The sequence below is a fragment of the Prionailurus bengalensis genome, chromosome B3 (assembly GCF_016509475.1).
Source record: "Prionailurus bengalensis isolate Pbe53 chromosome B3, Fcat_Pben_1.1_paternal_pri, whole genome shotgun sequence".
NCBI classification, from domain to species: Eukaryota; Metazoa; Chordata; class Mammalia; order Carnivora; family Felidae; genus Prionailurus; species Prionailurus bengalensis.
In genome coordinates this window covers 34,857,676-34,883,424 of record NC_057355.1, presented here as the reverse complement: position 1 = coordinate 34,883,424, position 25,749 = coordinate 34,857,676, and the positions used below count along the sequence as shown (strand labels likewise).

Genomic DNA, 25,749 nt, shown 5'->3' with positions numbered 1-25,749 from the left:
GGGCTAGGGGAAACGGAGTTCCCACCCTTAAAGAGACAGCACAACAAACAGTCCTACTGATATACAACATAGAAGCAGCAGTTCGAAAAATTCCCGGGATACACGGGGAAGATTTGTTTACTAGTGTCAGAACATGTGCTGGAGGGGCAGGGATCTTTTGGAGACCTTTCCAAGACCACAAGAGCAGGCAGGTGCCATTTCCCATCCCCCACCCCACAGCCTAGATACACAGACACCTGCAGGAACTAGTGCAACACCAGCACTCTCCACCTAGCTTGTGAGCAGTGTGCCCCATCCCCACGTGCTTCTACAAACATGCCCCCTCCATCCTGGCCTGGGCAGGAGGTATCCTGGGTGGCTGCCTCTCCCCTCCTGTAGTGGATGGATGCAGACCTTGCTGGCACCATATGCCCTCCACCTGCAGTCTCCTATAGACCTGCCCCCTTCCGATACACCCTTGGCCAGAGCCCATCCAAAGTGGTACCTCAAGCCTGGCACTGTGCAAGCGGCCTCGAAAGGGGCCAACACCACTCCAAAGTGACTCCTGCCCTGGGGAGAGGGGAGGATAACCACACAGCAGTCTGACTGCGGCCCCAGCAATAGGCTGGGGTCAGATATCGAGTCTGACTGTAGGCCTTGACCACCAATGAAAGCTTCTCAGGGGACAACACAGAGAAAGTGCCCAGCAGTTCAGTGCTACTGCATCTCTGGCAAACACCTAGTCTGACTCAACTCAAGCCAAGGCGGCCCCCAGACTGGCCCGCTAACAGCACAGGGACCAAATCCTGCCCACAACAAAGAGAGCCATTGCAGATGACTGGACTAAAGGCAAACGCAGCTCAGCCACAACAGTAGATTGTACGAAGCACATGTAGGAGACGCCTCTGAAGCACCAGGTTCTGGTGAACAGGAGACATTCTTTTGCAGGGCACTATAGGACCTCTTCTTCGTAAGGCCACTACTTTCAAGAGCAGAAGATGTAACTGACTTTCCCAACACATGGGAAAAAGCACAGAGAGTTAGACAAAATGAAGAGACAGAGGAATACATCCCAAATAAAAGAACAGGGCAAAATCACAAAAGAGCTAAGTAAAGTGGAGATAAGTAATGAGCCTGATAGAGAATTTTAAGTAAAGATACTCACTGGACTTAAGAGTGGAGGACCTCAGTAAGACCCTCAACAAAGAAAGAAAAAACATTTAAAGAGAACCAATCAGAAATACATAACTCAATAATTGAAATTAAAAATACACTAGATGGAATAAATAGTAGGCTAGAGGAAGCAGAAGAATGGATCAGTGACCTGGAGGACACAGTAATGGAAACCAAGCAAGAGAATAGGGGAGAGAAAAATAATAATAAAAAATGAAGACAGACTAAACAGACTAAGGGAACTCAGCTACACCATCAAGCATAACTTCCACACAATAAGGACCCCAGAAAAGGAAGAAAGAGAAAAGGGGGCAGAAGGAAACAAATCCAGATCCAGGAGGCACAGAGAGCCCACAATCAAATCAACCCAAGGAGGTCCACAGCAAGGCACATAGTAATTAAGATGGCAAAAAGTAGTGATAAATACACAATTTTAAAAGCAACAGAAAAGGAAACAGTTACACAGAAGGGAAATGAGCTGATTTTTCAGCATAAACTTTGCAGGTTAGAAGGGAGTGGCATTATATATTCAAAGTGCTAAAAGAAAAAAACATGCAACCAAGAATATTCTATCCAGCAAGGCTATCATTCATAATAGAAGGAGAGACAAAGAATTTCCCAGACAAACAAAAGTTAGAAGAATTCATCATCACTACACCAGCCCTACAAGAAATGTTAAAGGGGGTCTCTTTGAGTGGAATGGAAAGACTAAAAGCAGGAGTAAGAAAAGTAGAAAGCACAAAAGCAATAAAATTAAGTATATCTATAAAAATCAGTCAAAGGATTCACAAAAGGATGTAATGTATGACACAATATTCCTAAAATGTGGAAAGGAGAGGAGTAAAAATTTAGTGTTTTTATAATAGGTTCACACTTAAGCAGCTGTCAACTTAAAAAGACTGCTATATGCATAAGATGTTACATGTAAATCTAATGGTAACCGCAAATCAAAAACCTGAAATAGATATGCAAAAAATAAAGAGAAAGCCAAGTGTATCACTAAAGAAAGTTAGCAAACTGTGAGAGAAAAGAACAAGAGAAGAAAGGAACAGAGAACTACTAAAACAACCATAAAACATGCAACAAAATGGCAACAAGTACATACCTATCAATAATTACTTTGAATGTAAATGGACCACGTTCTAATAAAAAGATATAGGGTGATGGAATGGACAAAAAAGCAAGACCCATCTAAATGCTGCCTACAGGAGAGTCATTTTAGACCTAAAGACACATGCAGATTGAAAGTGAAGGGATGGAAATGCATGTATCATGCAAATGGAAGTGAAAAGAAAGCTGGAGTAGCAGTACTTATATAAAACAAAATAGACTTTAAAACAAAGACTGTAACAAGAGACAAAGAAGGATACTATATAATAATAAAGGGAACAAGAATACATAATAATTGCAAATATTTATGCACCCAACATGAAAGCACCCATATGCATAAAGCAGCTAAAAACAAATATAAAGGAAATAATTGATAGTAATCCAATAACATTAGGGGGCTTTAACACCCACTTGCATCAGTGGATACATCAACCAAATAGGAAATCAACGAGGAAAAAGTGGCTTTGAAGGACACATTGGACCAGATCCGTCTAACAAATGTATTCAAAACATTCCATCCTAAACAGCAGAGTGCACATTCTTTTCAAGTGCACATGAAACATTCCCTGGAATAGGTCACATATTAGGCCACTTCATCAAATTCAAAAAGACTGACATCATACCATGCATCTTTTCTTTTCTTTTTTTTTTAATTTTTTTAATGTTTATTTATTTTCAACAGAGAGAGAGAGAGAGAGAGAGAGAGAGAGAGAGAGAGAATGAGCAGGGGAGGGACAAAGAGGAAGGGAGACACAGAATCCGAAGCAGGCTCCAGGCTCTGAGCTGTCAGCACAGAGCCCGACGCGGGGCTCGAACTCACAGTCTGCAAGATCATGACCTGAGCTGAAGTCAGATGCTCAACCAACTGAGCCACCCAGACGCCCCATCCATGCATCTTTTCTGATCACAACACTGTGAAACTAGAAATCAACCACAAGAAAAAATCAGGAAAGAACACAAGTACATGGAGATTAAATAACATGCTACTAAACAGTGAATGGGTCAGCCAAGAAATCAGAGCGGAAATGAAAAAATACATGGAAGTAAATGAAAATGAAAGCACCATGGTCCAAAATCCTTAGGATGCAGCAAAAGCTATTCTAAGAGGGAAGTTTAGAGCAATAGAGCCTACCTCAAGAAGCAAGAAAAATCTCAAACAACCTAATCTTACACCTAAAGAAGCTAGAAAAAGAGCAAACAAAACCCCAAACCAGTAGAAGGAAGGAAATAATAAAGAATAGAGCAGACATACATGAAATAGAAACAAAAAGCAATAGTACAGATCAATGAAACCAGGAGCTGGTTCTTTGAAAAGATCAACAAAATTAATAAACCTTTAGCCAGATTCATGTGAGAGAGAGAGAGAGAGAGAGAGAGAGAGGATTCAAAATCAGAAATGAAAGAGAAGAACTAACTACTGACACCACAGAAATACAAAGGATTATAAGAGACTATTGTGAAAAATTATATGCCAACAAACTGGACAAAGTAGGAGAAATGTATAAATTCCTAAAAGCATATAAACTACCAAAACTGAATCAAGAAGAAATAGAAAGTTTGAACAGATTGATTACCAGCAATGACATCGAATCAGTAATCAAAACCTTCCAACAAACAAAAGTCCAGGACCAGACAGCTTCACAGGTGAATTCTACCAAACATTTAAAGAAGAGTGAATACCTGTTCTTCTCAAACTATTTCAAAAAGTAGAAGAGAAAAGAAGGCTTCCAAGTTCATTCTATGAGGACAGCATTATCCTGATGCCAAAACCAGATAAAATCACTACAAAAAGAGTTACAGACCAATATCTCTGCTGAACATAGATGCAAAAACGCTCAACAAAATACTAGTAAATCACATCCAACAATACATTAAAAAAATCATTCACCACAATCAAGTGGGATTCATTCCCAGGATGCAAGAGTGGTTTAATATTTGCAAATCAATCAACATGATACATCACATCAACAAGAGAGAGGATAAAAATCATATGATCATTTCAATAGATGTAGATAAAACATTTGACAGAGTATAATATCCATTCATGATAAAAATCCTCTCTCAGTGAGGTCTCAGGATACAAAATCAATATATAGAAATCCATTACATTTCCATACTCTAATAATGAAGTAGCAGAAAGAAATTAAGAAAACAGCCCCATTTACAGTGGCACCAAGAATAATAGAATACCTAGAAATAACCAAGGTGAAAGACCTGTACTCTGAAAACTCATTCATGAAGGAAATTGAAGATGACACAAAGAAATGGAAAGATATTCTGTGCTAATGGATTGGAAGAACAAATATTGTTTAAATGTTCATACTATCCAAAGCAATCTACAGATTTAATGCGATCCCTATCAAAATACCACGAGCATTTTTCACCGATCTAGAACAGACAATCCTAAAATTTGTATGGAACCACAAAAAAAACCCGAATAGCCAAAGCAGTCTTGAAAAAGAAGAACAAAACTAGAGGTATCACAATCCCAGATTTCAAGATATACTACCAAGCTGTAGTAATCAAAGCAGTATGGTACTGGCACAAAAAATAGGTACATAGATCAGTGGAACAGAATAGAGAGTCCAGAAATAAGCCCACGATTATATAGTCCATTAATCTTCAACAAAGAAGGCAAGAATATGCAATGGAAAAAAGACAGTCTTTTCAACAAATGTTGTTGGGAAAACTAGACAGCTACACGCAAAAGAATGAAACTGGACCACTTTCTTACACCACACACAAAAATAAACTCAAAATGGATTAAGTACCTAAATGTGAGACCTGAAACCAAAAAAATCCTAGAACAGAACAAAGGTAGTAACTTCATTAACATCAGCCAAAGCAACGTCTTTCTAGATATGTCTTCTGAGGCAAGGGAAACAAAAGCAAAAATAAATTATTGAGAATACTTAAAAAATAAAAATCTTCTGCACAACAAAGGAAACAATCAATAAAACTAAAAGGCAATCTACCAAATGGAGTAGATATTTGCAAATGGGTCAGTATCCCAAATGTATAAAGAACTTCTACAACTCAACACCTAAAATAATCTAATTTAAAAATGGGCAGAAGACATGAACAGACATTTCTCCAAAGAAGACATACTGATGATGGTCAACAGACACATGAAAAGATGCTCAACATCACTCATCATCAAGGAAATGCAAGCCAAAAACACGATGAGATACCACCTCACAGCTGTCAGAATGGTTAAAATAAAAAACACGAGAAACCAGGGCATCTGGGTGGCTCAGTCGGTTGGGCATCTGATTCTTGATTTTGGTTCAGGTCATGATCTCGGTTCATGAGATTCAGCCCCACATCAGGCTCTGTGCCGATAGCACAGAGCTGCTTGGGGTTCTCTCTCTCCTTCTCTTTCTGCCCCTCCCCTGTTCATGTTCTCTACTTTCTCTCAAAATAAATAAATAAACATTGAAAAAAAAACACAAGAAACAAGTGTGGAGAGTATATGGAGGAAAAGGCACCTTTGTGCACTGTTGGGGGGCATGCAAACTGGTGTAGCCACTGTGGAAAACAGTATGGAGGTTCCTCCGAAAATTAAAAATATAAGTATGCTACCATCCAGTAATTGCACTACTAGGTATTTACACAAAGATTACAAAAACATGTTGGGGCCCCTGGGTGGCTCAGTTGGTTGAGCGTCCAACTTTGGCTCGAGTCATGATCTCATGGCTCGTGAATTCAAGCCCCACATAAGGCTTGCTGCTGTCAGTGCAGAGCCTGCTTTGGATCCTTTGTCCTCCTCTCTCTGCTCCTTCCCCACTTATGCTCTCTTTCTCTCAAAAATAAACATTTAAAAGAAAAAGAATACAAAAAAGATTAATCTGAAGAGACACGTGCACCCCTATGTTTATTGCAGCATTATTTACAATAACAAAACTATGGAAGCAGCCCAAGTATCCATCCATAGATGAATGGGTAAAGAAGATGTTATGTGTATCTCTAATATATATATATAAATACATACATACATACGTACAATGGGATATTATTCAGCCATAAGAAGAATGAAATCTTGCCATTTACAACAATACGAATGGCTCTAGAGGATAAAATGAAGTAAGTCAGAGAAGGACATACCATATGATTTCACTCATATGTGGAATTTCAGAAACAAAGGAAAAAAGAGACCAAGCCAAAAACAGACTCTTAACTATGGAGAACAAACTTATTGTTGCCAGGGGGGAGGTGGGTGGGATGCGTAAAATAGGTGATGGGGATTAAGAGTACAATTATCATGATGAGCACTGAGTAATGTATAGAACTGTTGAATCACTGTATTGCACACCTGAAACTAATATAACACTGTATGTTAACTATACTGGAATTAAAAATTTTTTAAAATTATTGAAAAATTAGCTTTTTCCAGTTTTTCCAATTAGCTTTTTGTCGTACTATTGCATTATTTATTAGTATCTATTTGCAGAAACTGAGTTCTTCCTTGAATTTTTATTATTGTTATATTTTCCTCTGTTAGCCAAGTGATTTCCCTCACCTCTCCTTTTATAGTGACTTTTTCTTTTGCCACATCATCCTCCCTAAAGAATACAGATAGAAGTGGAGACTATATGTTTAAAAAAAAGCATCCAATTTCACAGAAAGAACATTTACATTAGCATTTCCATTTTAGTGATTTTCTTTTCCCATAGCCAATTGAACTAGCCTGCATAGTGATTAGCAAAATACAGGTAATAATGAATAGCTGGTTCTTTTCAGAAACATTGTGAGCCCTATATTTTTAAAGCTTTGCAAGTTTTATTTCTAATCTTTCCTTTGTAGACTTAATTCAGTGTAAAGCATGTAAAATCTTTGTAATGCCTAAAGGTCTGGATTATTGAATATTTATATAATTTTAAGAATCTTAGTTTGCTAGTATGTAGGGAATGTCCTTTGCAGATAGGAAATCACATAGAATTCAGTACTGTGTGGATTAATGGATTCCATCAACAATGCATCAGATGGATTTAAATTATGTAAGTTTAGTAGATTCAGTTGATTGAATGCAATTGAAAACGTTAGCTAAGCCCAAAGTTTACAGATTACTTGGGGGAATGATCAGTGAAGCTTTAATGTTAGCATTTTAAGGCGGTTAAATTCAACGTTCAGCTTTTCTGTGTGTTTTATCTTTGTAGCACCTTAAATTCAAGGAAACAAATCTTGTAATGCTGCAGCAATTTAATGCACTAGCTCAACTCCGCCGCGTTGACCAGTTGACAATTGATCCTCAAGGAAATCCAGTTGTCAATTTTACACTCTGGAAATACTATGTACTGTTTAGGCTGAGCCATTTTAGTATGCAGAAAATAAACGGGACAGAGGTAAGCTAAACATAAGTCAACTGTAGAATTAATATTCCCTTTTAAGGAAAACAGTCATAAAAATGGGCAGGAATTTCAGTAACCACGATAGAACTTTTGAAAAATATTGTGGGTTTTTTTCCCCAAATCTTGACATTTACAATGTCAGAGAGCTAAAAATCTATCAAAAAAACCTTCGAAAACACTAGACAGACTTTAAAAATAGCAACCAAATCATGGTGAATAGCAAATACTTTTACTGTTGTTTGAAAGTACTTGAGGAGTAAAATGTTGGTGGGATAACTTAAAAAAAGTTTAAAAGAACACTTATGTCAAAGTGTTTTACAGGCTGCCTGGCATGTAAGAAGGATGGAGAAGTGGGAAAGTAATACCCAAATGTCAGCTGGTAAGGGTCATAGTAGAGGAAGGGGGGAGTAAAGGGATGAAAAGAAGAGAATATACACAGGGAAAGAAGAATGATTTTAAAAAGAAACAATGAGAAGGAGAAATAGGCAAGGAGGAAAGGTAAAAGAGGAGGAAGTAAACATGAGAGAAAAAGGAAATAAACCAAGCGTATGTAAATGTCTGGACTGCTTTTTAATAGTCTGTAACAGCTGCCTGTGGATAACTTGCACTGGATAACTCGGGCCTGGAATATTTTTAGTGAAAAGCTATTTTTCAGATTGATTCTGCTAAGCTTGCCACAAGATTAATCTTCCTTTTACCCAAAGACCGTGTTCTCTAACAATTATTTTGGAAGACAAGAGAGAAACTGGGGTTCTTCCTCTACTGAGGAATTCCTGAACTGAATATAAATAATCCTCCAAAGGAAGACAATCTCTCTATGCTGTTAGTATTATTATGATTATCTCTTAAAATTCCGGAGACCTCCTTACTGTAAAATGAGCAGTAATCAGGTTTGCCAGCAACTGTATTTCTCTGTAGCTTATGCACTACAAGTGCCTCTGGCCTAGTACTCCAGAAACCCAACACAGGGTTAAGAGGCTGGAGATCTCTGGGTCAGTGCGCAAGAGTCAAGTGAGATTTTTGCATCAACCACAGGAGGCTCGTGACCACGGTATCAGCTATCTGTTGAAGATGTAGGACAAATCTGGAATCTTCAGAGGACTATTAATTTCTCCAGCTAGTTCTCACGAGATCTGGTTCAGTCTTGTGTACTCTTGTGTACTCCCTTGGTACTTGCCCAGAGAGGTCATGAGTCATTGATCAGACCTCATAACTAGTCCCAAAGTTTTCCAAATCTGGAAAACTTTATTTTATTTTAGTTATTTTAGCTATGGATGAGTAATTCTTCATTAATGGCCAAACTGTTGTCCCCATTAACCTAAATAGTGTATTTATCCAGACATAGACCACTACTAGAAGTGTATACTAAATATTATTGAACCTTGAACTAGGAAGGAATAGTACAATATCATTACATTAAAGAGAGAAGAGTTAGAAAGAGCCAGTATAACTTATTCTGATTTAAATTTCCTTAAATGTCAGCTCCAGGGATACTGGACCCTTTCTTAAAAGTCTAAAATAAAGCTACTTGTCTCAACCTTGAAAATACATAATAATATTATATACCTAAGAATTAGAAAGAACCAGTATAACTTACTCTGATTTAAAGTTCCTTAAATGTCAATGCCGGGGATATTGGACCCTTTCTTAAAAGTCTAAAATAAAGCTACTTATCTCAACCTTGAAAATATGTAATAATACTATATATCTACTTTTCTTTATATATGAGAGAATAATATTACTTGAAGTAGAATTAAATTGAATTGTGAGTGAGCATCAAGAAGAAAAGATGGCGTAGTGGCCTACACTGGCCACTAGGTGACTATGTGAGACCAAACAACTGAGTCGTCCGCTAAAGGAAAGATTTGAGGGAACAGCAGCCTCGTGAACTCCAAAGGTCTAGGGAAAGTGTCTGCATGGAGTCCTGGGTATAAGATGCTGGTGAACTATGGGTTTGTTTTTTTGGAAAACGCCTGTGAAGTGTATTACATCTAGTATTAGTGAATGTTTTTATGTTCCAAAATTTCACTATACCAGGGTTTCTCAACCTCAGCTCTGTTGACATTTGGGACCAGGTAGTCCTTTGTTGTGGGGGCTGTCCTGTGCATTGTAGGACGCTTAACAGCATCCCTGGCTTCAACACACTAGATTCTGGTAGCATCCCTCTGACAGTTGTGATAACCAAAAATGTCTCCAGACATTGTCCAGTGTTCTCTAGGGGCCAAAATGGCCCCTGGCTGGGAATCACCAAATTTATATACACAAACTAATCATATTTAAAATGCAAACAACCCTATTTTACAGTAAAGAAAATATGCCCAGATATTAATCCAAGTCCTAATTTTAGCTTTTAGTACTTCCTTGGTTAAGATAGGAATAAGCCCTCACAGAGAAAACCTGTGACAAATTATTCCTTGTGGAGAGAAAGGTAGACATAATTTTACAATGAACAGGAGTGTCTTTAATTGTCTAATGTTCCATCTCTCAGGAAGGGACAAAATTATTGTTATAGAAGCAAGGTATGAACAACACCTTTGCTTACCTTTGGCATGTTATTAAAGTGAATCTATTCTGTTGACACTTGAGAAATTTCCCCTTAAATCACTCTACTCCAAGAAGCTAAAGGATTCCTGAAAAAAAATTTCATAAGGAATTTAAGGTGCCTCAAGTCTAATTCTCACGGAACATTGCTTTAAGTCAGAGCTAACTCATCACCTCCATCATCCTCCCATCACCATGAGCCGCACCTGTCATCTTCATTCCAGTTAAGCTCAGGGAAGAAAGATATGTCAATGAGAGCTCTCCTCTTACGGCCCCAGAGAAGGTACTTTCCTGGACTAAAAGAAAACACTCAAGCTAGACATCTCTTTGGAAATGTGTTAATTGTATCAAGCTAGATACAGTGTCATTTTGACCCATGTCCATTGTATCTCTTCAGGTGACGCAGAATGATATGATCATGGCTGAAAGGCTCTTTGGAATCCTAGCCCATGTAGCATCTTCCGAGTTACCCCAGTACCGTCTGATTTCAATTCTGGGTGATGCCAGGTGATCTTTAATTTCTATCATTTTAATAGAATTTCTGTTGCTGTAGAAAAAAGGAATAACTCTTAACTGCCACATGTGCATCCCACAAAGATTTATCCTAAGTTTGTCTTGTGGCTAGCCCTCTTCAGCGTCTTGGGGTATAAAGATGAAGAAGACAAGATTCTTGCTCTTGTGTGGCTTATCAGCTAATAGTTTAAAGATATGTGTAAGCACTTATAATGTAAATGTTTCAGATGTTATAAGAGAGGAGTGAAAGAGTATAGGAAAGACCAACTTTAGTTTAGAAGAACATAACGGAAGGCTTCACAGAGGAGGTAAGGTTTTATCTAGCTCTTCAGGAATGCGTAGTTTTTCAGGTACAGGATACAGGGGAAAGAGATCTGCAAAGGCACGAGGAATTGTAAAGAGTTCAGCATAATTGGAGCATGGGATAATTGTGAATAGTGACAGGAAATGAAGCTAGAAAGACTGTGGTCTGATTTTGAATCCATTCAAAACAAAAGTGAATATTTGTGCTTTGTAATTCAGCACAAGAATCATGTGATTAGATGTTTGTTCTAGAAAGGCTGCCATTTGAGCGGACAGAAATGGAAGGACTGGAGACCGATGAAGAGGCTAGTTATAGTTTAGGAGGGAGATTTTGAAGGCATGAACTAAGACAATGAGAATGGAGAAGGGGATAATTTGAAAAATACTTAGAAGAGGTATACTTGGCAGACCACACTGACAAAATGTGCATGAATGGAAGGAGAGAAGTGGGGGACGGTATGTCCATCATGATTCAGTTATAGATAAGGAAATTCACTCTGGTTAGAATAAGCAGAAAACAATTGATGTACAAGGAATTTGCTGTCTACAAAATCATTGGAAGAGGTGGGAGTCTCATGACTCCCAGAACGATACCACAGAACCAACCCACCAAGGAAACTGCCACCTCTGCTCGGGGAGTTGGCTAAGCAGGACAGTGGCACCCCGGTTGCAGCCTCCAGAATCATACTACTTCAACTACATTGAGGATCAGGAAGTTCCCCACTCCTGTCCCCAGAACTTGGTTGCAGAGCCATGTTGCCCTTCTGTAATTTGTGCCAAAAAAAAAAAAAATGGGTATCTTGTGTGTTACCTCTACTTCCCCACATAGCTCAGTTCTCATTTCAGATCTTATCCAAGTGTGTCTGATTGGTAGAATCTAAATCCCGTAAAACACCTATAGAATCACTTGGGAAAAAAGTACTGAAGGAGGGTCTGCCATAAAATGAACAGTGAATGCAAGAAATAGGAAGTATTGGGGGTGCCTGGGTGGCTCAGTCGGTTGTATGTCCGACTCTTGCTTTCGGCTCAGGTCATTATCTCACAGTCATGGGGTCAAGCCCCATGTCGGGCGTGGAGCCTGCTCGGGATTCTCTCTCTCTCTCTTCCTTTACCCCTGTCCCCCCACGCACATTCTCTCTTTCTCTCTCAAAAAATAAATTTATTTTTTTTATTAAAAAAATTTTTTTTTATGTTTATTTATTTCTGAGACAGAGAGAGGCAGAGCATGAGTGGAGGAGGGGTAGAGAGAGAGGGAGACACAGAACCAGAAGCAGGCTCCAGGCTCTGAGCTGTCAGCACAGAGCCCAATGTGGGGCTTGAACTCACAAACCGTGAGATCATGACCTGAGCTGAAGTCGCTCTCTTAACCGACTGAGCCACCCAGGCGCCCCTCAAAAAATAAATTAAAAAAAAAAAAAAGGAATCATTGAATTCAAGAAATGATGGTGTGGGAAGAAATAAGTAAAAATTAGAGCTGTCTAAAAATATTAATGTATAAGGAAAAAATTAATAACTGGAAGATAAAAATCCCAGAAATTCACAAAAGAAAGGAACTTAAACTTTGCTAAGGTTTTTTTCCCTTTGGGAGTAATAATAGGTACTAATTAACATCAGAAATTGATGGAAACGTACATGTTTGACTGTGTGTATTAAAATTTTAAGGACTACTATTAGGAAGAAAGGCTAGATGTATAGTTTATTAACCACTAAAAAGAAAAAGGATTGGTCAACAAAAATGTGGAAAGGAAATAAAAATAAACATATCAGTTATAATAAATATTAATGAATGAAATTCTCCTATGAATAGATATTGGCTATCAAATTGAGTTAAAAATTGAGTTACATGTTGTATTTGAGAAATACCCCTAAAGAAAGCAATATATAAAGTTTGAAAATACAGGAATGAAAATATATAACAGGCAAATGCCAACAACAGTAACAAACAAATCTGGGGATATTAATATTAGTGATAATAAAATTGATAACACCAAAAGCTATAATCTACCAAAAAAGATGATAATTATGAAGCTTAATGTAACTAAGCTCCTAAATATATCAACAAATACTAGTATACATTAACAAATTCACAGTTATTGTGATAGATATTAATCTATTTGATCAGTAGACAAATAAGCCAAAATAAAAAAGAATATGGGGGATTTGAATAACTTAGTTAATATACTTTGTCAACTAAATATATTTATATTCCCAGAATATTATTCCAAATTCTGAAAAAAATTTTATTCAAACACCTATGAAATGTTTGCAAAAATTGGATACATATTAAACTCAAAGAAGATCTCCGTGTTTCCCAAAAAGCATACTCAAACAGATTACTTTCTGTAATCAGCATAAAATTAGAAAATAGTGAGCCAAAATTTACTCAGATGAAATTAAAAAAACAAAGAAACAGGAAAAGCAGTTACCCAGAAAACTTAAAAAAGATGTTTGACCTCAGAGTTACAGATAAGAAAATTTTAAAGCAGTGAGATACCTTTGTGGGGAAAGACTAAAAGTTTGATCACATACAGCATATGGAAACAGAATTCTTATACACTGTCCATGGTATAAGTTGAGGCAACTCTTTTACATAGCAATTTAACAATACCTAACAAATTTTAAATTTACAAGCCCTGTAACTTAGTAATTTCACTTAAAGGAATCTTCTTCAGATGGTGGTTTTTACATGAGCACAAATATATATGTGTAAGGATGTGTAAAGATATATAATGTGTAAGGATGTGCAGTGTAGCAAAAATAGGAAAACTCACTAAATTTCCACTAATAAGGGACTAATGACTTGCAACTCTAAAAATAATTAGAGGTTCTGATATGAAACAGTCTGTAAGATGGCTCAGAAAATAAAAATGCAAGTTATAGAACACTTACATAGTGTACTGCAATTTATGAGAAATGGGGCATATGTTTCAAAGGTATCTGTATGTTATTTTTAAATGTTTGATTTTTTAAAAAATGTCTCTGGGAGTTGAACTGAGGACACTAAGAGTTGCAAAGGGTGTAGAAGTTTACTTTTCACCGTATGTCTATAGATACTGCTCGAATTACCTTTTTGGGTTTTGTTCTTTTTATTCTTTTTATTACCATTATTATTGTATTCCTTCTTTAAAAAATGATTTTGAAAAGTACTTTCTTTGGGATAGAAGAATAAATTAAAACCAAAGTCATAAATTACATATAAATGAACTTGATAACAAGAGAACTCTGTCACAGCCTGTGGGATGTTGCTAAAACTGTACTGAGAGGAAATGATATATCTTTAATATACTTGTTAGGAAACAAGAAAGATTAGAAATTAATGAATGAGGCTTTCAACTCAAGAAAGCTAGAAAAACACCAAAGTAAAAAAAAAAAATGGAGGCAAGAAATTAATAAAGACAAAGCAACTTAAAAAAAAATAAGAAATTGAAAAAAGAATAATTGGGGGCGCCTGGGTGGCGCAGTCGGTTAAGCGTCCGACTTCAGCCAGGTCACGATCTCGCGGTCCGGGAGTTCGAGCCCCGCGTCAGGCTCTGGGCTGATGGCTCAGAGCCTGGAGCCTGTTTCCGATTCTGTGTCTCCCTCTCTCTCTGCCCCTCCCCCGTTCATGCTCTGTCTCTCTCTGTCCCAAAAATAAATAAACGTTGAAAAAAAAATTTAAAATAAAAAAAAAGAAAAAAGAATAATTGACTAGTAAAAGCAAAAATTGACTCTTTATAAAGACCATTTTCTAAGGAAAATCCAAGAACTCAACCATTAAATTTTTTATAACTGATCAGATTATATACTAAGGAAACCAGATACTGTATCAACATACAAAAATAATTGTTATTTTTTCATTAAAATAATAAATTATTGAAAATAGTATTAGAAAAAGTATCCCATTTATAGAGGCAATAAAAACTGTAAAACATCAGGAAATCTACCTGACACAAAATAACTATGAAATAAACAGTGAAATTAGGAATAAAAAAAGTGTCTAAAAAATGGAGAGGTTTACATTGTTAATGAATTCTGAGGCTTAATAAAGATGTCAATTTATTTTAATGAAATCATATAGTTACTAACTTTCCAATCAACAATCCCAGTGTGATTTTCTCAGTAAACAAGGTGATTTTTGTATCTGTTTTTTTAATATTTATTTATTTATTTTGAGAGAGAGAGAGAAAGAGCCCACAAGCAGGGGAGCAGCAGAGAGAGAGAGAGAGAGGGAGAGAGAGAATCCCAAGTAGGCTCCACACTGTCAGTGCCAAGCCCGACACGGGACTTGAACTCACCAACCATGAGATCATGCATGACTTCAGTGATAAAACACAAATGTACTAATTGTTCTGGTTAAAAGCCAAAGATCGTCATATTGAGTAAAAAATGAAGCTCAGTTATATGTTAACAAGAGACACATCTGAAACATAAGGTTCCATGAAGTTTGAAAGTAAAAAAGTGAGGAGTGCCTCCGTAGCTCAGTGGGTTAACCATCCTGCTCTTGATTTCTGCTCAGGTCATGATCTCAAAGTTCATGAGTTTGAGCCCCACCACATAAGGCTCTTCACTGGCAGTGTGGAGTCTGCTTGGGATTCTCTGTTTCCCGCTCTCTCTGACCCTGCCCTGCTGGTGCATGTGCGTGCATGCGTGCTCCCTCTCTCTCAAAATAAATAAAATACACTTAAAAATAAATTAATTAATTAAGAAAACATTAAAAAAATAAAATAAAAAAGAGAGAAAAGATAAAAAACAACAATGGTAACCAAAATAAAAACAGAACAGCCATTGAGGACTAAATTGACTCAGGTGAAAAGCAATACTAAAAATAAAGAGAATCATTTCAAAATGATAATGAGTTCAATTCATTGCAAATGTTAAGATAAATTTACTAATTTAATATTTATGCACCTATTAGCATAGCCTTAAAAAGCATACAAACCAAAAATTGACATGACTGCAGCTCCACAATTACAGGGGGAAGTTTCAATATACTTTTCAGTAATTTTAAAAGGATATAAAATACTTGAGCACCATGAATAACAAATTTGACTTAATGGACATTCAGAGAGCATTGCCCCAACAACTGTAGAACACATGTTCTTTTCAAGTATACATGGAATATTTATAAAATTGAACAAATACTATCCGTAAGGAAATTATCAACAGATTCCAAAGGATTTACGTAGACAGTGTGTTGTGTTCACAATACAATTAAGCTTTAGCTCAGTTACTCAGTGTTAACCAGGAAATTCCCATATATCTGGAAATTAAGAAGTCCATTGCTAGGGGTCTGGGTGGCTCAGTCAGTTAGGCGTCTGACTTTGACTCAGGTCATGATCTCACCGTTCAGGAGTTCAAGCCCTGCATCAGGCTCTCTGCTGTCAGTGCAGAGCCTGCTTTGGATCCTCTGTCTCCCTCTCTCTGCCCTTCCCCCACTCACTCTTTCTCAAAAATCAATAAACAAACAAACAAAAAAACCTCACATTTCTAAATAACCCACAGGTTAAAGACAGTTTTATAATGGAAACTACCTTGAACTGAAATATAACAAAAATACCACATTTCAAAACTTGTAGAATTGTTACAGTGACGCTAAATGAACATTTTAAACTTTGAAATGGCTATAAAAGAAAAGAATAAAGGCTGAAAATGAATGAGCTAAACGTTTATCTAAACAAGTTAGGGGAATAAAAACAGTAAAATAATCCTAAAAGTTAAAAGAAATAATGATATTAATAACAGAATTAATGGAAAATTGATTATTTGAAAAGACTAAGTGATATAAAATATATATTTGCATTACTTTTGTAATTAAAAAATCAATAAATAAAATGTAGGTAAAGATATCCATGTTACTCACTTTCTTCTTTCTAAAAGTGAGAATATTATACTACCCAAATATCCAAAAAAAGGGCCCGATTAGGTAAATTGATGAATGTCACAACTGAATTTTATTCATTCATTAAATAGAAAATGCGCATTATATAGCATTGAGTGAAAACAGGCGCACAAAATTGGATGTTTAATAGGATCTTAACTTTTTATAAAATTTCAGAGAAAAAGCCTGCAAAAAAGTATATTGAATGTGAACAGTGTTGTACATATATATAGATGTACGAGCTATAGATTTATGGGTAATTTTTATCTATTTCTTTATACTTTTAAAAATGTGTACTCCTTAAAATTTCTAAAATTGCTGTGTTACACTTAAAAAAATTTTTTTTAATGTTTATTTTTGAGAGAGACACAGTGTGAGCAGGGGAGTGGAGAGAGAGAGAGACGCAGAATCCGAAGCAGGCTCCAGGCTCTGAGCTATCAGCACAGAGCCTGACACGAGGCTCAAACCCACAGTGCTGCGAGATCTTGACCTGAGCCGAAGTCGGACACTTAACCGACTGAACCACCCAGGCGCCCCAACTGTCTTACACTTTTAAATTGGAAAAAGGAAGACAAAATTTAAAAGATCTATTCCTCTTCTCCTCCCAATCTTTAGTTCAGTTTGCAATAAAGCAGATATATCACTTCACTTTAGAGACACCTTAAGTCTGGCAGAAACCAGAAATCGACTTTCACCAGAGATGAGTTGCTGTTCTCTATCCAGGCTTATGGGTCTGCCAGTGATGCTATGAGCACTGTGTATGTGCTCATAATCAAATGAAGTTTCCAGGTTCATTATTTCATATATTTCACTATGCTAACAGTTGGAAGGTTGGGGATTTTGTTTATTTTGTTTTGCCTAAACTTAAACCAATATCCCATGCCATTTTCTAGCTATGAGTAATACTACCAGGCTGCATAATGGAATTAGGAACTATTTGTGTGATTTGTAAGAGATTACTATATGTTTTATGGAAGATAACGACTTAGAAACTTTAGCCTACTACATCTTCAGTTGTGTTGTTTTGTACTCTGTGATTATTTAAATTTTGTACTGGTTTCTTTAAGGTAGAGTTTCTTTAAGGTAGAAATGGTTGAGACATGTTTATGTTGCTGATTGGCAGTTATGAAACAAAAGAATTCGGGTTGAGTAGCTTAATAAGAAGAAAGATTGGGGTATTGAACCAAGTTCAAATAAATAACTCAAACTCATAAAACGAACATTCCTAAGAGCATATGCTTCCCTCTGAAGTCAACAAAAATAGACGCATTTTAATAAATCTCACCAGTAACTAAATCTCTTTACTGTCTTTCTACAGAAAGAAGCAATTCCGGTATCTGCTAGAAACCAAAGGGAAAAAACCAGGTCTTGTCAACGAAGAAAATAACGATAGCAAAAGACTTGTAGGAGAAAACACAAACCGTGCTCCGCTAAATTATACCACAAGAGACTTTTATAACGAACGGCTAGAGGTAAAACTACCGTCAGTCTTTGGAATCTGGTGCCTGGATATGTCCCACATGGCTTGGGACTTGGCACTTGTACATTTCTCCCTTTAATCAGTTAAGATAACATTTTTTGTTTGTTCTGGAAAGCTATATACAGCTGGAGACAGTAGGCACCAAGGTGTTTGGAGGAAGTAGAGCCCACAGTTCCAGTATCTTTATTTCAGCAGAAAAAAAATGTTCAAAAGAATCTGTATCAAAAACCTAGACCAAAGTGGACCAAAGGTTCTGATCTCTCGGAATTAAGGGATAGATAGGCTCGCTGTGAGTACTTAACTAGCCCATGTCGGATTGGCAGAGGGCACGGCAGAACCTCCATTCCTGTTCTCTTTGCTTGCGTCCTTGGTGTTTTAATTCTCTTCTTTCATTCTCCTGCACCATTAACTCCTGTGTCCTTAATCGTGTAATATAATTTTAACCTATCTTGTTCCCACTGTAGCTACTTAGCCAGGAAAACTGGAACTAATTCTTTACTTCTTTGTGTTCGGAGGTTTATTGGAGGAATACCATGTCAGGGTGTTGCAGGAGCTACAAAGAAGACAAGTATTCAGTGCCTGTCTTGATGGAACTCCTAAGAAAGCTGAAGGAACAAATCCTTTAAATAACAACAGAATGTGAAGATGCTGCAGGAGATTTTGAGGGGACTCAAGGGCACGAGAGCAAGACAGAGAGCAGGAAGCACTGATCGAGCATCTTTATGTGCAAGGCACATTTTATATATACATTTTATATATACATGGAAGTGAAATGGCCTGGCAAGTGGTTTTCAGATGTTTTTTAAGAGCTATGAGACTTTTTATTCAAACCATATTGTAGCTGAAAACCCAGTATGTCAAAACAAAGCAAAAACAGCAGACCAGCTGTTGTTGTCGAGGGAAAGGACACTTCAGAGCTTCAATTGACTGGATCTTCTATTCTTTTCCTTTCTTTTCCCCTCATCTCAGTCCCCTCATGCCCAATCCTGAAGCATCTCTTTGGAACCCATAGGGCTCTAAGGGTTACAGCTTGAAAATACCTTGAAAACTCAATGTAACAATATTTTTATAGCATCCTAAAAGATGTTCGGATTCTGCTTTAAACTCTCCTGACACAAAAAAGATTACTGCTTCATGAGGTGGCTCTTTATCTCTGAGCGACTCCATTGGTGAAGAAATTCTTACCCATGAGAAGCTGAAAGCTGCCACCTAATAACTTTTACTCCATGATCCTGGTACCACCTTATGTAGAGAAGAGATTAAGTCTCTTTCTCATGAAAACTCCTCAGATACTTGAATACCTTGAAGTCCTCCCTCCCTACAGTCATGCTTTCACTCACTCAAAAATCATGTCACACACTACTTGGGCTGTAGAAGTCACTGTCCTTATCCTCATGGATGTCACATTCTTTTTTTTTTTTAATTTTTTAATGTTTATTTATTTTTGAGAGAAAGAGAGACAGAGTATGTTGGGGGGGGGGGAGGGGGGCAGAGAGAGGGAGACACAGAATCTGAGCAGGCCCCAGGCTCTGAGCTGTCAGCACAGAGCCTGACACGGGGCTCAAACTCACAAACCGTGAGATCATGACCTGAGCCAAAGTCCGACGCTCAACCGACTGAGCCACCCAGGCGCCCCAGGATGTCACATTCTAATGGAGGAAATAGACATCCACAGGGATGATTATAAATCAGTATATCAAGAGAATGGAGGAGGGTTATCTTATCCAGGTCAAGGGAGGCTTTCTAGAGAAGAAGCTTCCTGATCTCAGTCTTAAATGATAAAATGTAGCTATATGCAGAGGGAAAAGGGCAATTCTGAGAAATAGCACACTATGAATAAAAGGCATTAAAAGCGTAAAAAGACAAGGAGAGAGCCAGGAGCTACGAGCAGTTCACTCTTCAGAAGCACAGTGATTGAGGTAGATGGTGTTAAAAGAAGAGACTACAAAGGGTAGTGAGAGGACTGTGTGAAAGGACTGAATTTAATCTTGGCACAAAAGGGGCTTCCTGATGTGGCCAAAAGAGGAGAATGAAAGCCAAACTGGCAGGATTGTGAGTCCTTTTCTTGAAGGCACTTGGTTCCATGAGTCAAAAATTAACACTAATTTCAACAAAAGACATTTAGAAAAATGTTAAAGAGCTGCATGCAAAACAAGAACAATGTCATAGAGAGATCAACCAACTCTATAAAGAATAGACAATTCCAGTGATTTTTAAATTGTTCAAGAGTATTGAAAAAGAAGGAACACTTGTGCTGCAGACAACATAACATTCCATCTAGAACCTGCCAGGATTGCGCAGAAAAAGAAAAGCCATACCAGAAATCTAAAAACATTGATGATACAAAAATCCTTTAAAAAAGGAAGGGGAGTGTGGCTGGGTGGCTCAATCAGTTAAGCATCCAACTTTGGCTCGGGTCATGGTCTCACGGCTCGTGAGTTCAAGCCCCACATTGGGCTCTGTGCTGACAGCTCAGAGCCTGGAGCCTGCTTTGGACCTGTGTCTCCCTCTCTCTCTTCCCCTCCCCCGCTAGCGCTCTCTCTGTCTGTCTCTCTGTCTCTTTCTCTCTCTCAAAAATAAATAAAAACATTAAAAATTTTTTTAAGAAAAGGAGGAGGAGTATCAAGGGGACTATAGCAGAACATTAAATGAGTAACAGAACATACAGCCAAGTGTGGTTTATTCTAGGAATGCAAGGAAGATTAAATACTAATAGATTGATAGATCTAAGGTGAAAAGTTAAGAATACTTCTGTAGACATTAAAAAGGCATTTCACACAATTGAACATCTATTCTTAATTTTTTTTTAATTAAGCAAATAGGATAAATGGAAATGGATAGCAAACATCCTGCTTGATGGGGAAACTCTAGAAACATTAGCATTAATGGCAGGCAAAATTCTGACTAAGATGGTCTCCGTGATTCCCATCCCCCTGGTATCCACACTCTGATATCATCCCCTCTCTTTAGTGCAGGTAAACATGTGATTTGCTTCTAACCAATGGAATGTGGCAAGGGTAAAGGGATTTTGCAGATACAATTAAGGTCTCTGATCAGTTGGAAAGGGAGATTATCCTGGGTAAGCCTGACCTAATCAGGCAGGTCCTTTAAAGGAGGATTCAGTCTTTCCATAAGAGATTCTACTGCTGGCCTTGAAGAAGTAAGCCACCATGCGAGAGGGTAAGATGGCCAAAAACTGCAAGAAGCTTCTAGGAGCTGAGAGCAGCCCCCTGCTGGCAGCCAGCAAGAAAGTGGGGCTTCAGTTCTACAACTGCAAGGCGCTGAATTCTGCCAACAATCACCAAGATTTAGAAGAGGACCCAAGCTTTAGAAAGGAACACAGCCTGGCCAACAGCTTGACTACAGCCTTGTGAAGTCCTGAGCAGAGCACCCGGCTAAGCTGTGCATGGACTCCTCGTGCACGGAAACTGTGAGATGATAGATATGTGCTATTTTAAGCCACCAAATTTGATGTAATTTGCAATAGAACCCTAATGTACCGTTGAAGTCAGCTTCAAGACAAGGATGGCCAATATCACCATTATTATTTATCAGTACAGACAATGCAAAGAGGCAAGAGAAAGAAACTAGTGGTAACTTGAAAGGAAGGAAGAACCGAAAACATATAAGAGTAAAAGTGGGGAGAACTTACCTTAACAGATACCAAGTACTGTTGTAAAGCTGTAGTAATTATGGCAGTGTCAGAATAGACAAATAGACCTGAGAATACAATCGAGATCCAGAACTATCCCGTGTATATGGAATACATATACCCCATGTATATGGGGATCTAGATAGGAAGTATTATAGATTAGTACAGTTTAATAAATGCTAGTTAGGAAATTGAGTCTCAAATCAGAACTACATATTGAATCCCTGCTTTATACCATGCAACAAAAATTAACTCTAGATCAAATAAAAACCCAACTATGAAAAGCAAAACTTTAAAGTTATTATTGAAAAAATAGGTGAAAATCTGTATGCCCTTGACCGGGTGGGCTATGATTTTCTAACACCTGCAGGACACAAACAAGAAGAAACAAATGTCATAAACTTGGCAATCAAGGTCATTGTTGTAGGTTTCTAACAGGAGTGGTTTCAGTGGAGTCATATAATCAGAGTCTCAAAGTGGTTTAAGGAGTAAATAAACAACCAAGAATTAAAAACAGGGAATGTTGACTCCTGTTTTGAGAAATGTCAAAGGGAGAAGAAATCTGAAGCCATATAATATTTTGTACAGAACACTTGGCCACTTGGAGACCTGGATTTGAGCCCCTGATTCTACCACTTACTACCTGAAAGACCTTGCCCTAGTCCCTTAATCACTCTCTTGACTCACAACCTAGCATGCTTTCACTTATAAAACCTTATATACCCTCCTTCTTACCTTTGAAAAATATTGAAATCACTGCAGTACAGAGTGCTCAGTCTCTCTCTTCCGTGGGTCCTGAGTTGTTGAGGGAATGAATTGTAGTGAGTGCCTCACAAGTCAGGGTAAGCAAACCCTTCCATTATACATGTGACACGTATAATTATACAGATGACGCGTATAATTCTGTTGCCTGGTAGCTGTCCATCCTTTCTCCTAACTTGTTCTAAGAAAGATTTAAGACCAACATAGAATCAGACAGCTGGAAGGAATGAATGATTCCAGTCCGGTTCTTAGACAGATGAGGAAAACTGCAGACTCAGAGGAACTACTCGGGACTGCACGGTGAGTTACTGCCGGAGCTGCCTCTAGAACTCAGACCTCCTGACTCCTGACCTTGGACTCTTTCACAGTAAATCATGCTGCTTTCTGAAATCTTTCTGACCACCCCAGCATAAAGGGCTCTCTCTTCTCTGAACACCGACTATATTTGTTGTCTAGACAATCTCATTCAGCACTCACTTACGGTTTACTATTTCTCAGTTAGCTTTTCCTATCGTGGGCCCGTCTCTCCAACCAGCCTGCAGGTCCTTCAAGGACTAGATTAGAGTTTTCTCTAAGTAAGTGTTAGTAGATGATACCTAATCCTGAGCAAGCCCCTCAACTTCTGTTGACCTCAGTTTCCCATTTATGGAATGGAGATATAGCTTATATCCTAGTACAAGTACCGTTAGAGCTAAAATGGCTCTACAGCAAATCCCACTCTTTGACCTACTTTGTTTCCAAACCATCTTCCTGACAACAAAATCGTAGTCCAGTGAAATAAACAACATTGTTTAGGGTTCATCTCATCAGGATTGAACTTGTATAATACTTGCTTTATGAACCCCACAGGGATATTGTGGGAAAGAAAAAAATAAGTATATGAAAGCATTTGAGAATGGAAAAAGCATTATTCAAAGAGCAATAACTCCTTGACGGGTCAGGGCAAGAGAGGTATCTCTAATGTGCTTTTAACAGGATCATTCTGGACAGGCAGAGTGAGCCGCCCTGGCAGACCCCTGATGAGTATAGAGCACACTTTATGGAGATGCGAGTCATTGGCTTGGAGCAGAGAAGAAATGATGAAGTAAAACTGCCTTCAAACAGTTACTAAATTAAGGGTTATTATGGCAGATACAATTCTGTAGCAACATGTCTATAAAGAAGTAATGGAGAGGAGCTATAGCAAGAAATTTTAAAACCAAAAACTGCACTATGCCAATTATGAAAAGTTTAATTTGTATTTTGTATAAATTATTTAACAAAGTATGTCATATAAAAATTCTTTAAATTTTTGTTATCCCTACGTTACCATGGTAACTTTCCAGTTTTACTGCTAGAACTTTTCTTCCTTAAAAGACTCAAAATTGTGTTTTAAGAAACTTAGCAATGTGTAAAAGAGGCATTCACTAAATACGCTGTGGGCCTTCTCGTCGTGTAAATGTATTGCACGTTGTAAAATATTGCTCGTTTCGGCTAGTGATCGATCTCCAGTGATTCACACTTGTCTTTCTCCTTGGTAGTCCCTATGTAGCCCAGATTTACTGAGTGTTAAAAGGGAACAGCTCAATGCTGTTCTCATCAACAAGCTAACTTAGTGCAGGTGACTAAGTCCCAGACCATATTTCAGAGTTAGAGAAAGTTAGGTTCCTCGGAGAAGTAGCCAGCTGGAACCATTTGTTATTTATCGCCCATCACAATCTGTACACATTTTTATGAGAGGTCAACTCGTGACCAGTTGTTTTTAGCATATGAACTAAATCAGGTCGGTATGCTGACCCCTGAATGGTGAGTGATTATTTGGAGAACTCATACATGTCATAAGAAAATTTCTAAAATATGTCCTTGTCAGGGAAAGTTGGCGACAATTGTGATTCGTCATTAACTTATGTGAATTAATCAAGAATCTAAAACATCTTTGGTTGTTTTAAAAATTGTAAACATTTGGAAAAGGAAGAGAAACAGAACAAGGGAGGAAAAAGCACTTGTCATCTCACAACCCAAAGGCAATCTTAATGATACTGGAGTATATTTTCTTCCCAAAATTTTCCGTATACTTTTTCTGACGTTTTCTTGAAAATTTCGAACGTACAGCGACGTTGAAAGCATTTTACAGTGAACACCCCTACCCCCAGCCTAGAGTCTGTCGTTAACATTGTACTACAGTGCACGTGCTTGTCTCACACCTGTACATTTCCCCATCCTCTCTTTACCACCAATACACCTTACAGTGTTTCATTCATTTCAGAGTAAGTGCAGACCTTAGCATGCTTCTTCCTAAATATTTCAGCCTACATATCATTTAGAGTTCAGTATTTTACATAGTTTCTTCTTCTGAGGTGAAACTTACACACAAATCTTAGACGTACGCTTGCCAAGTTTTGACAGATACATACACGTGTATAATGCAACCTCTTTTAAACCTCAAAATTTAATTTTGTTTTTTCCATTTAACATTGTAATGTATTTTCCTTGTTATTGCAAGTCCTTAGGAGTATAATTTTAATGACAATATCTGTTCATATACATTTTTTAATGTTTATTTATTTTTGAGAGAGAGGGAAAGAACAAGCGGGGGAGGGGACAGAGAGAGAAAGAGAGGGGGACACAGCATCGGAAGCAGGCTTCAGACTCTGAGCTGTCAGCATAGAGCCCGACGGGGGGCTCGAACTCACAAACCGTGACGTCATGACCTGAGCTGAAGACAGACGCTTAACCGACTGAGCTACCCAGGCACCCCTGTTGATACTTTAAATTTAACTCTTTAATTCATCTTGAAATTGTTTTGGTATTTTTATGAGTTGGAGGTTTGAGTAGATTCTTTTCCAAGAAGCTAAGCCCATTGTCTCGTTGACATTTATTATTTCTTTTCTCTTTCACTGACGTGAATTGCTTTCCTATAATTCTGACTGTCTGATCTGTTCCATTAATTTTTCCATATGTATTGTGGCACTTTCCATCATAATGCCTCGATACTCCTCACAAGTATTAATAGCCAAAATAAATGTTGAATTCTTATATTGAAGAAAATGGG

At 37.7% G+C, this 25,749-nt stretch overlaps 1 protein-coding gene across 5 annotated transcripts in view; it reads left to right on the top strand.

Annotated features, from left to right (window-relative positions):
• The window catches only part of LRRC49 (leucine rich repeat containing 49), a 149,193-nt gene that overhangs the window by 122,041 nt on the left and 1,403 nt on the right, over positions 1–25,749 (top strand). For all 5 annotated transcript variants that reach the window (XM_043554018.1, XM_043554017.1, XM_043554019.1 and 2 more), the window contains 3 exons: positions 7,419–7,604; positions 10,549–10,658; positions 18,143–18,296. In XM_043554018.1, the coding sequence (XP_043409953.1) occupies positions 7,419–7,604; positions 10,549–10,658; positions 18,143–18,296 (450 nt within the window). The remainder of the gene's footprint in view (positions 1–7,418; positions 7,605–10,548; positions 10,659–18,142; positions 18,297–25,749) is intronic.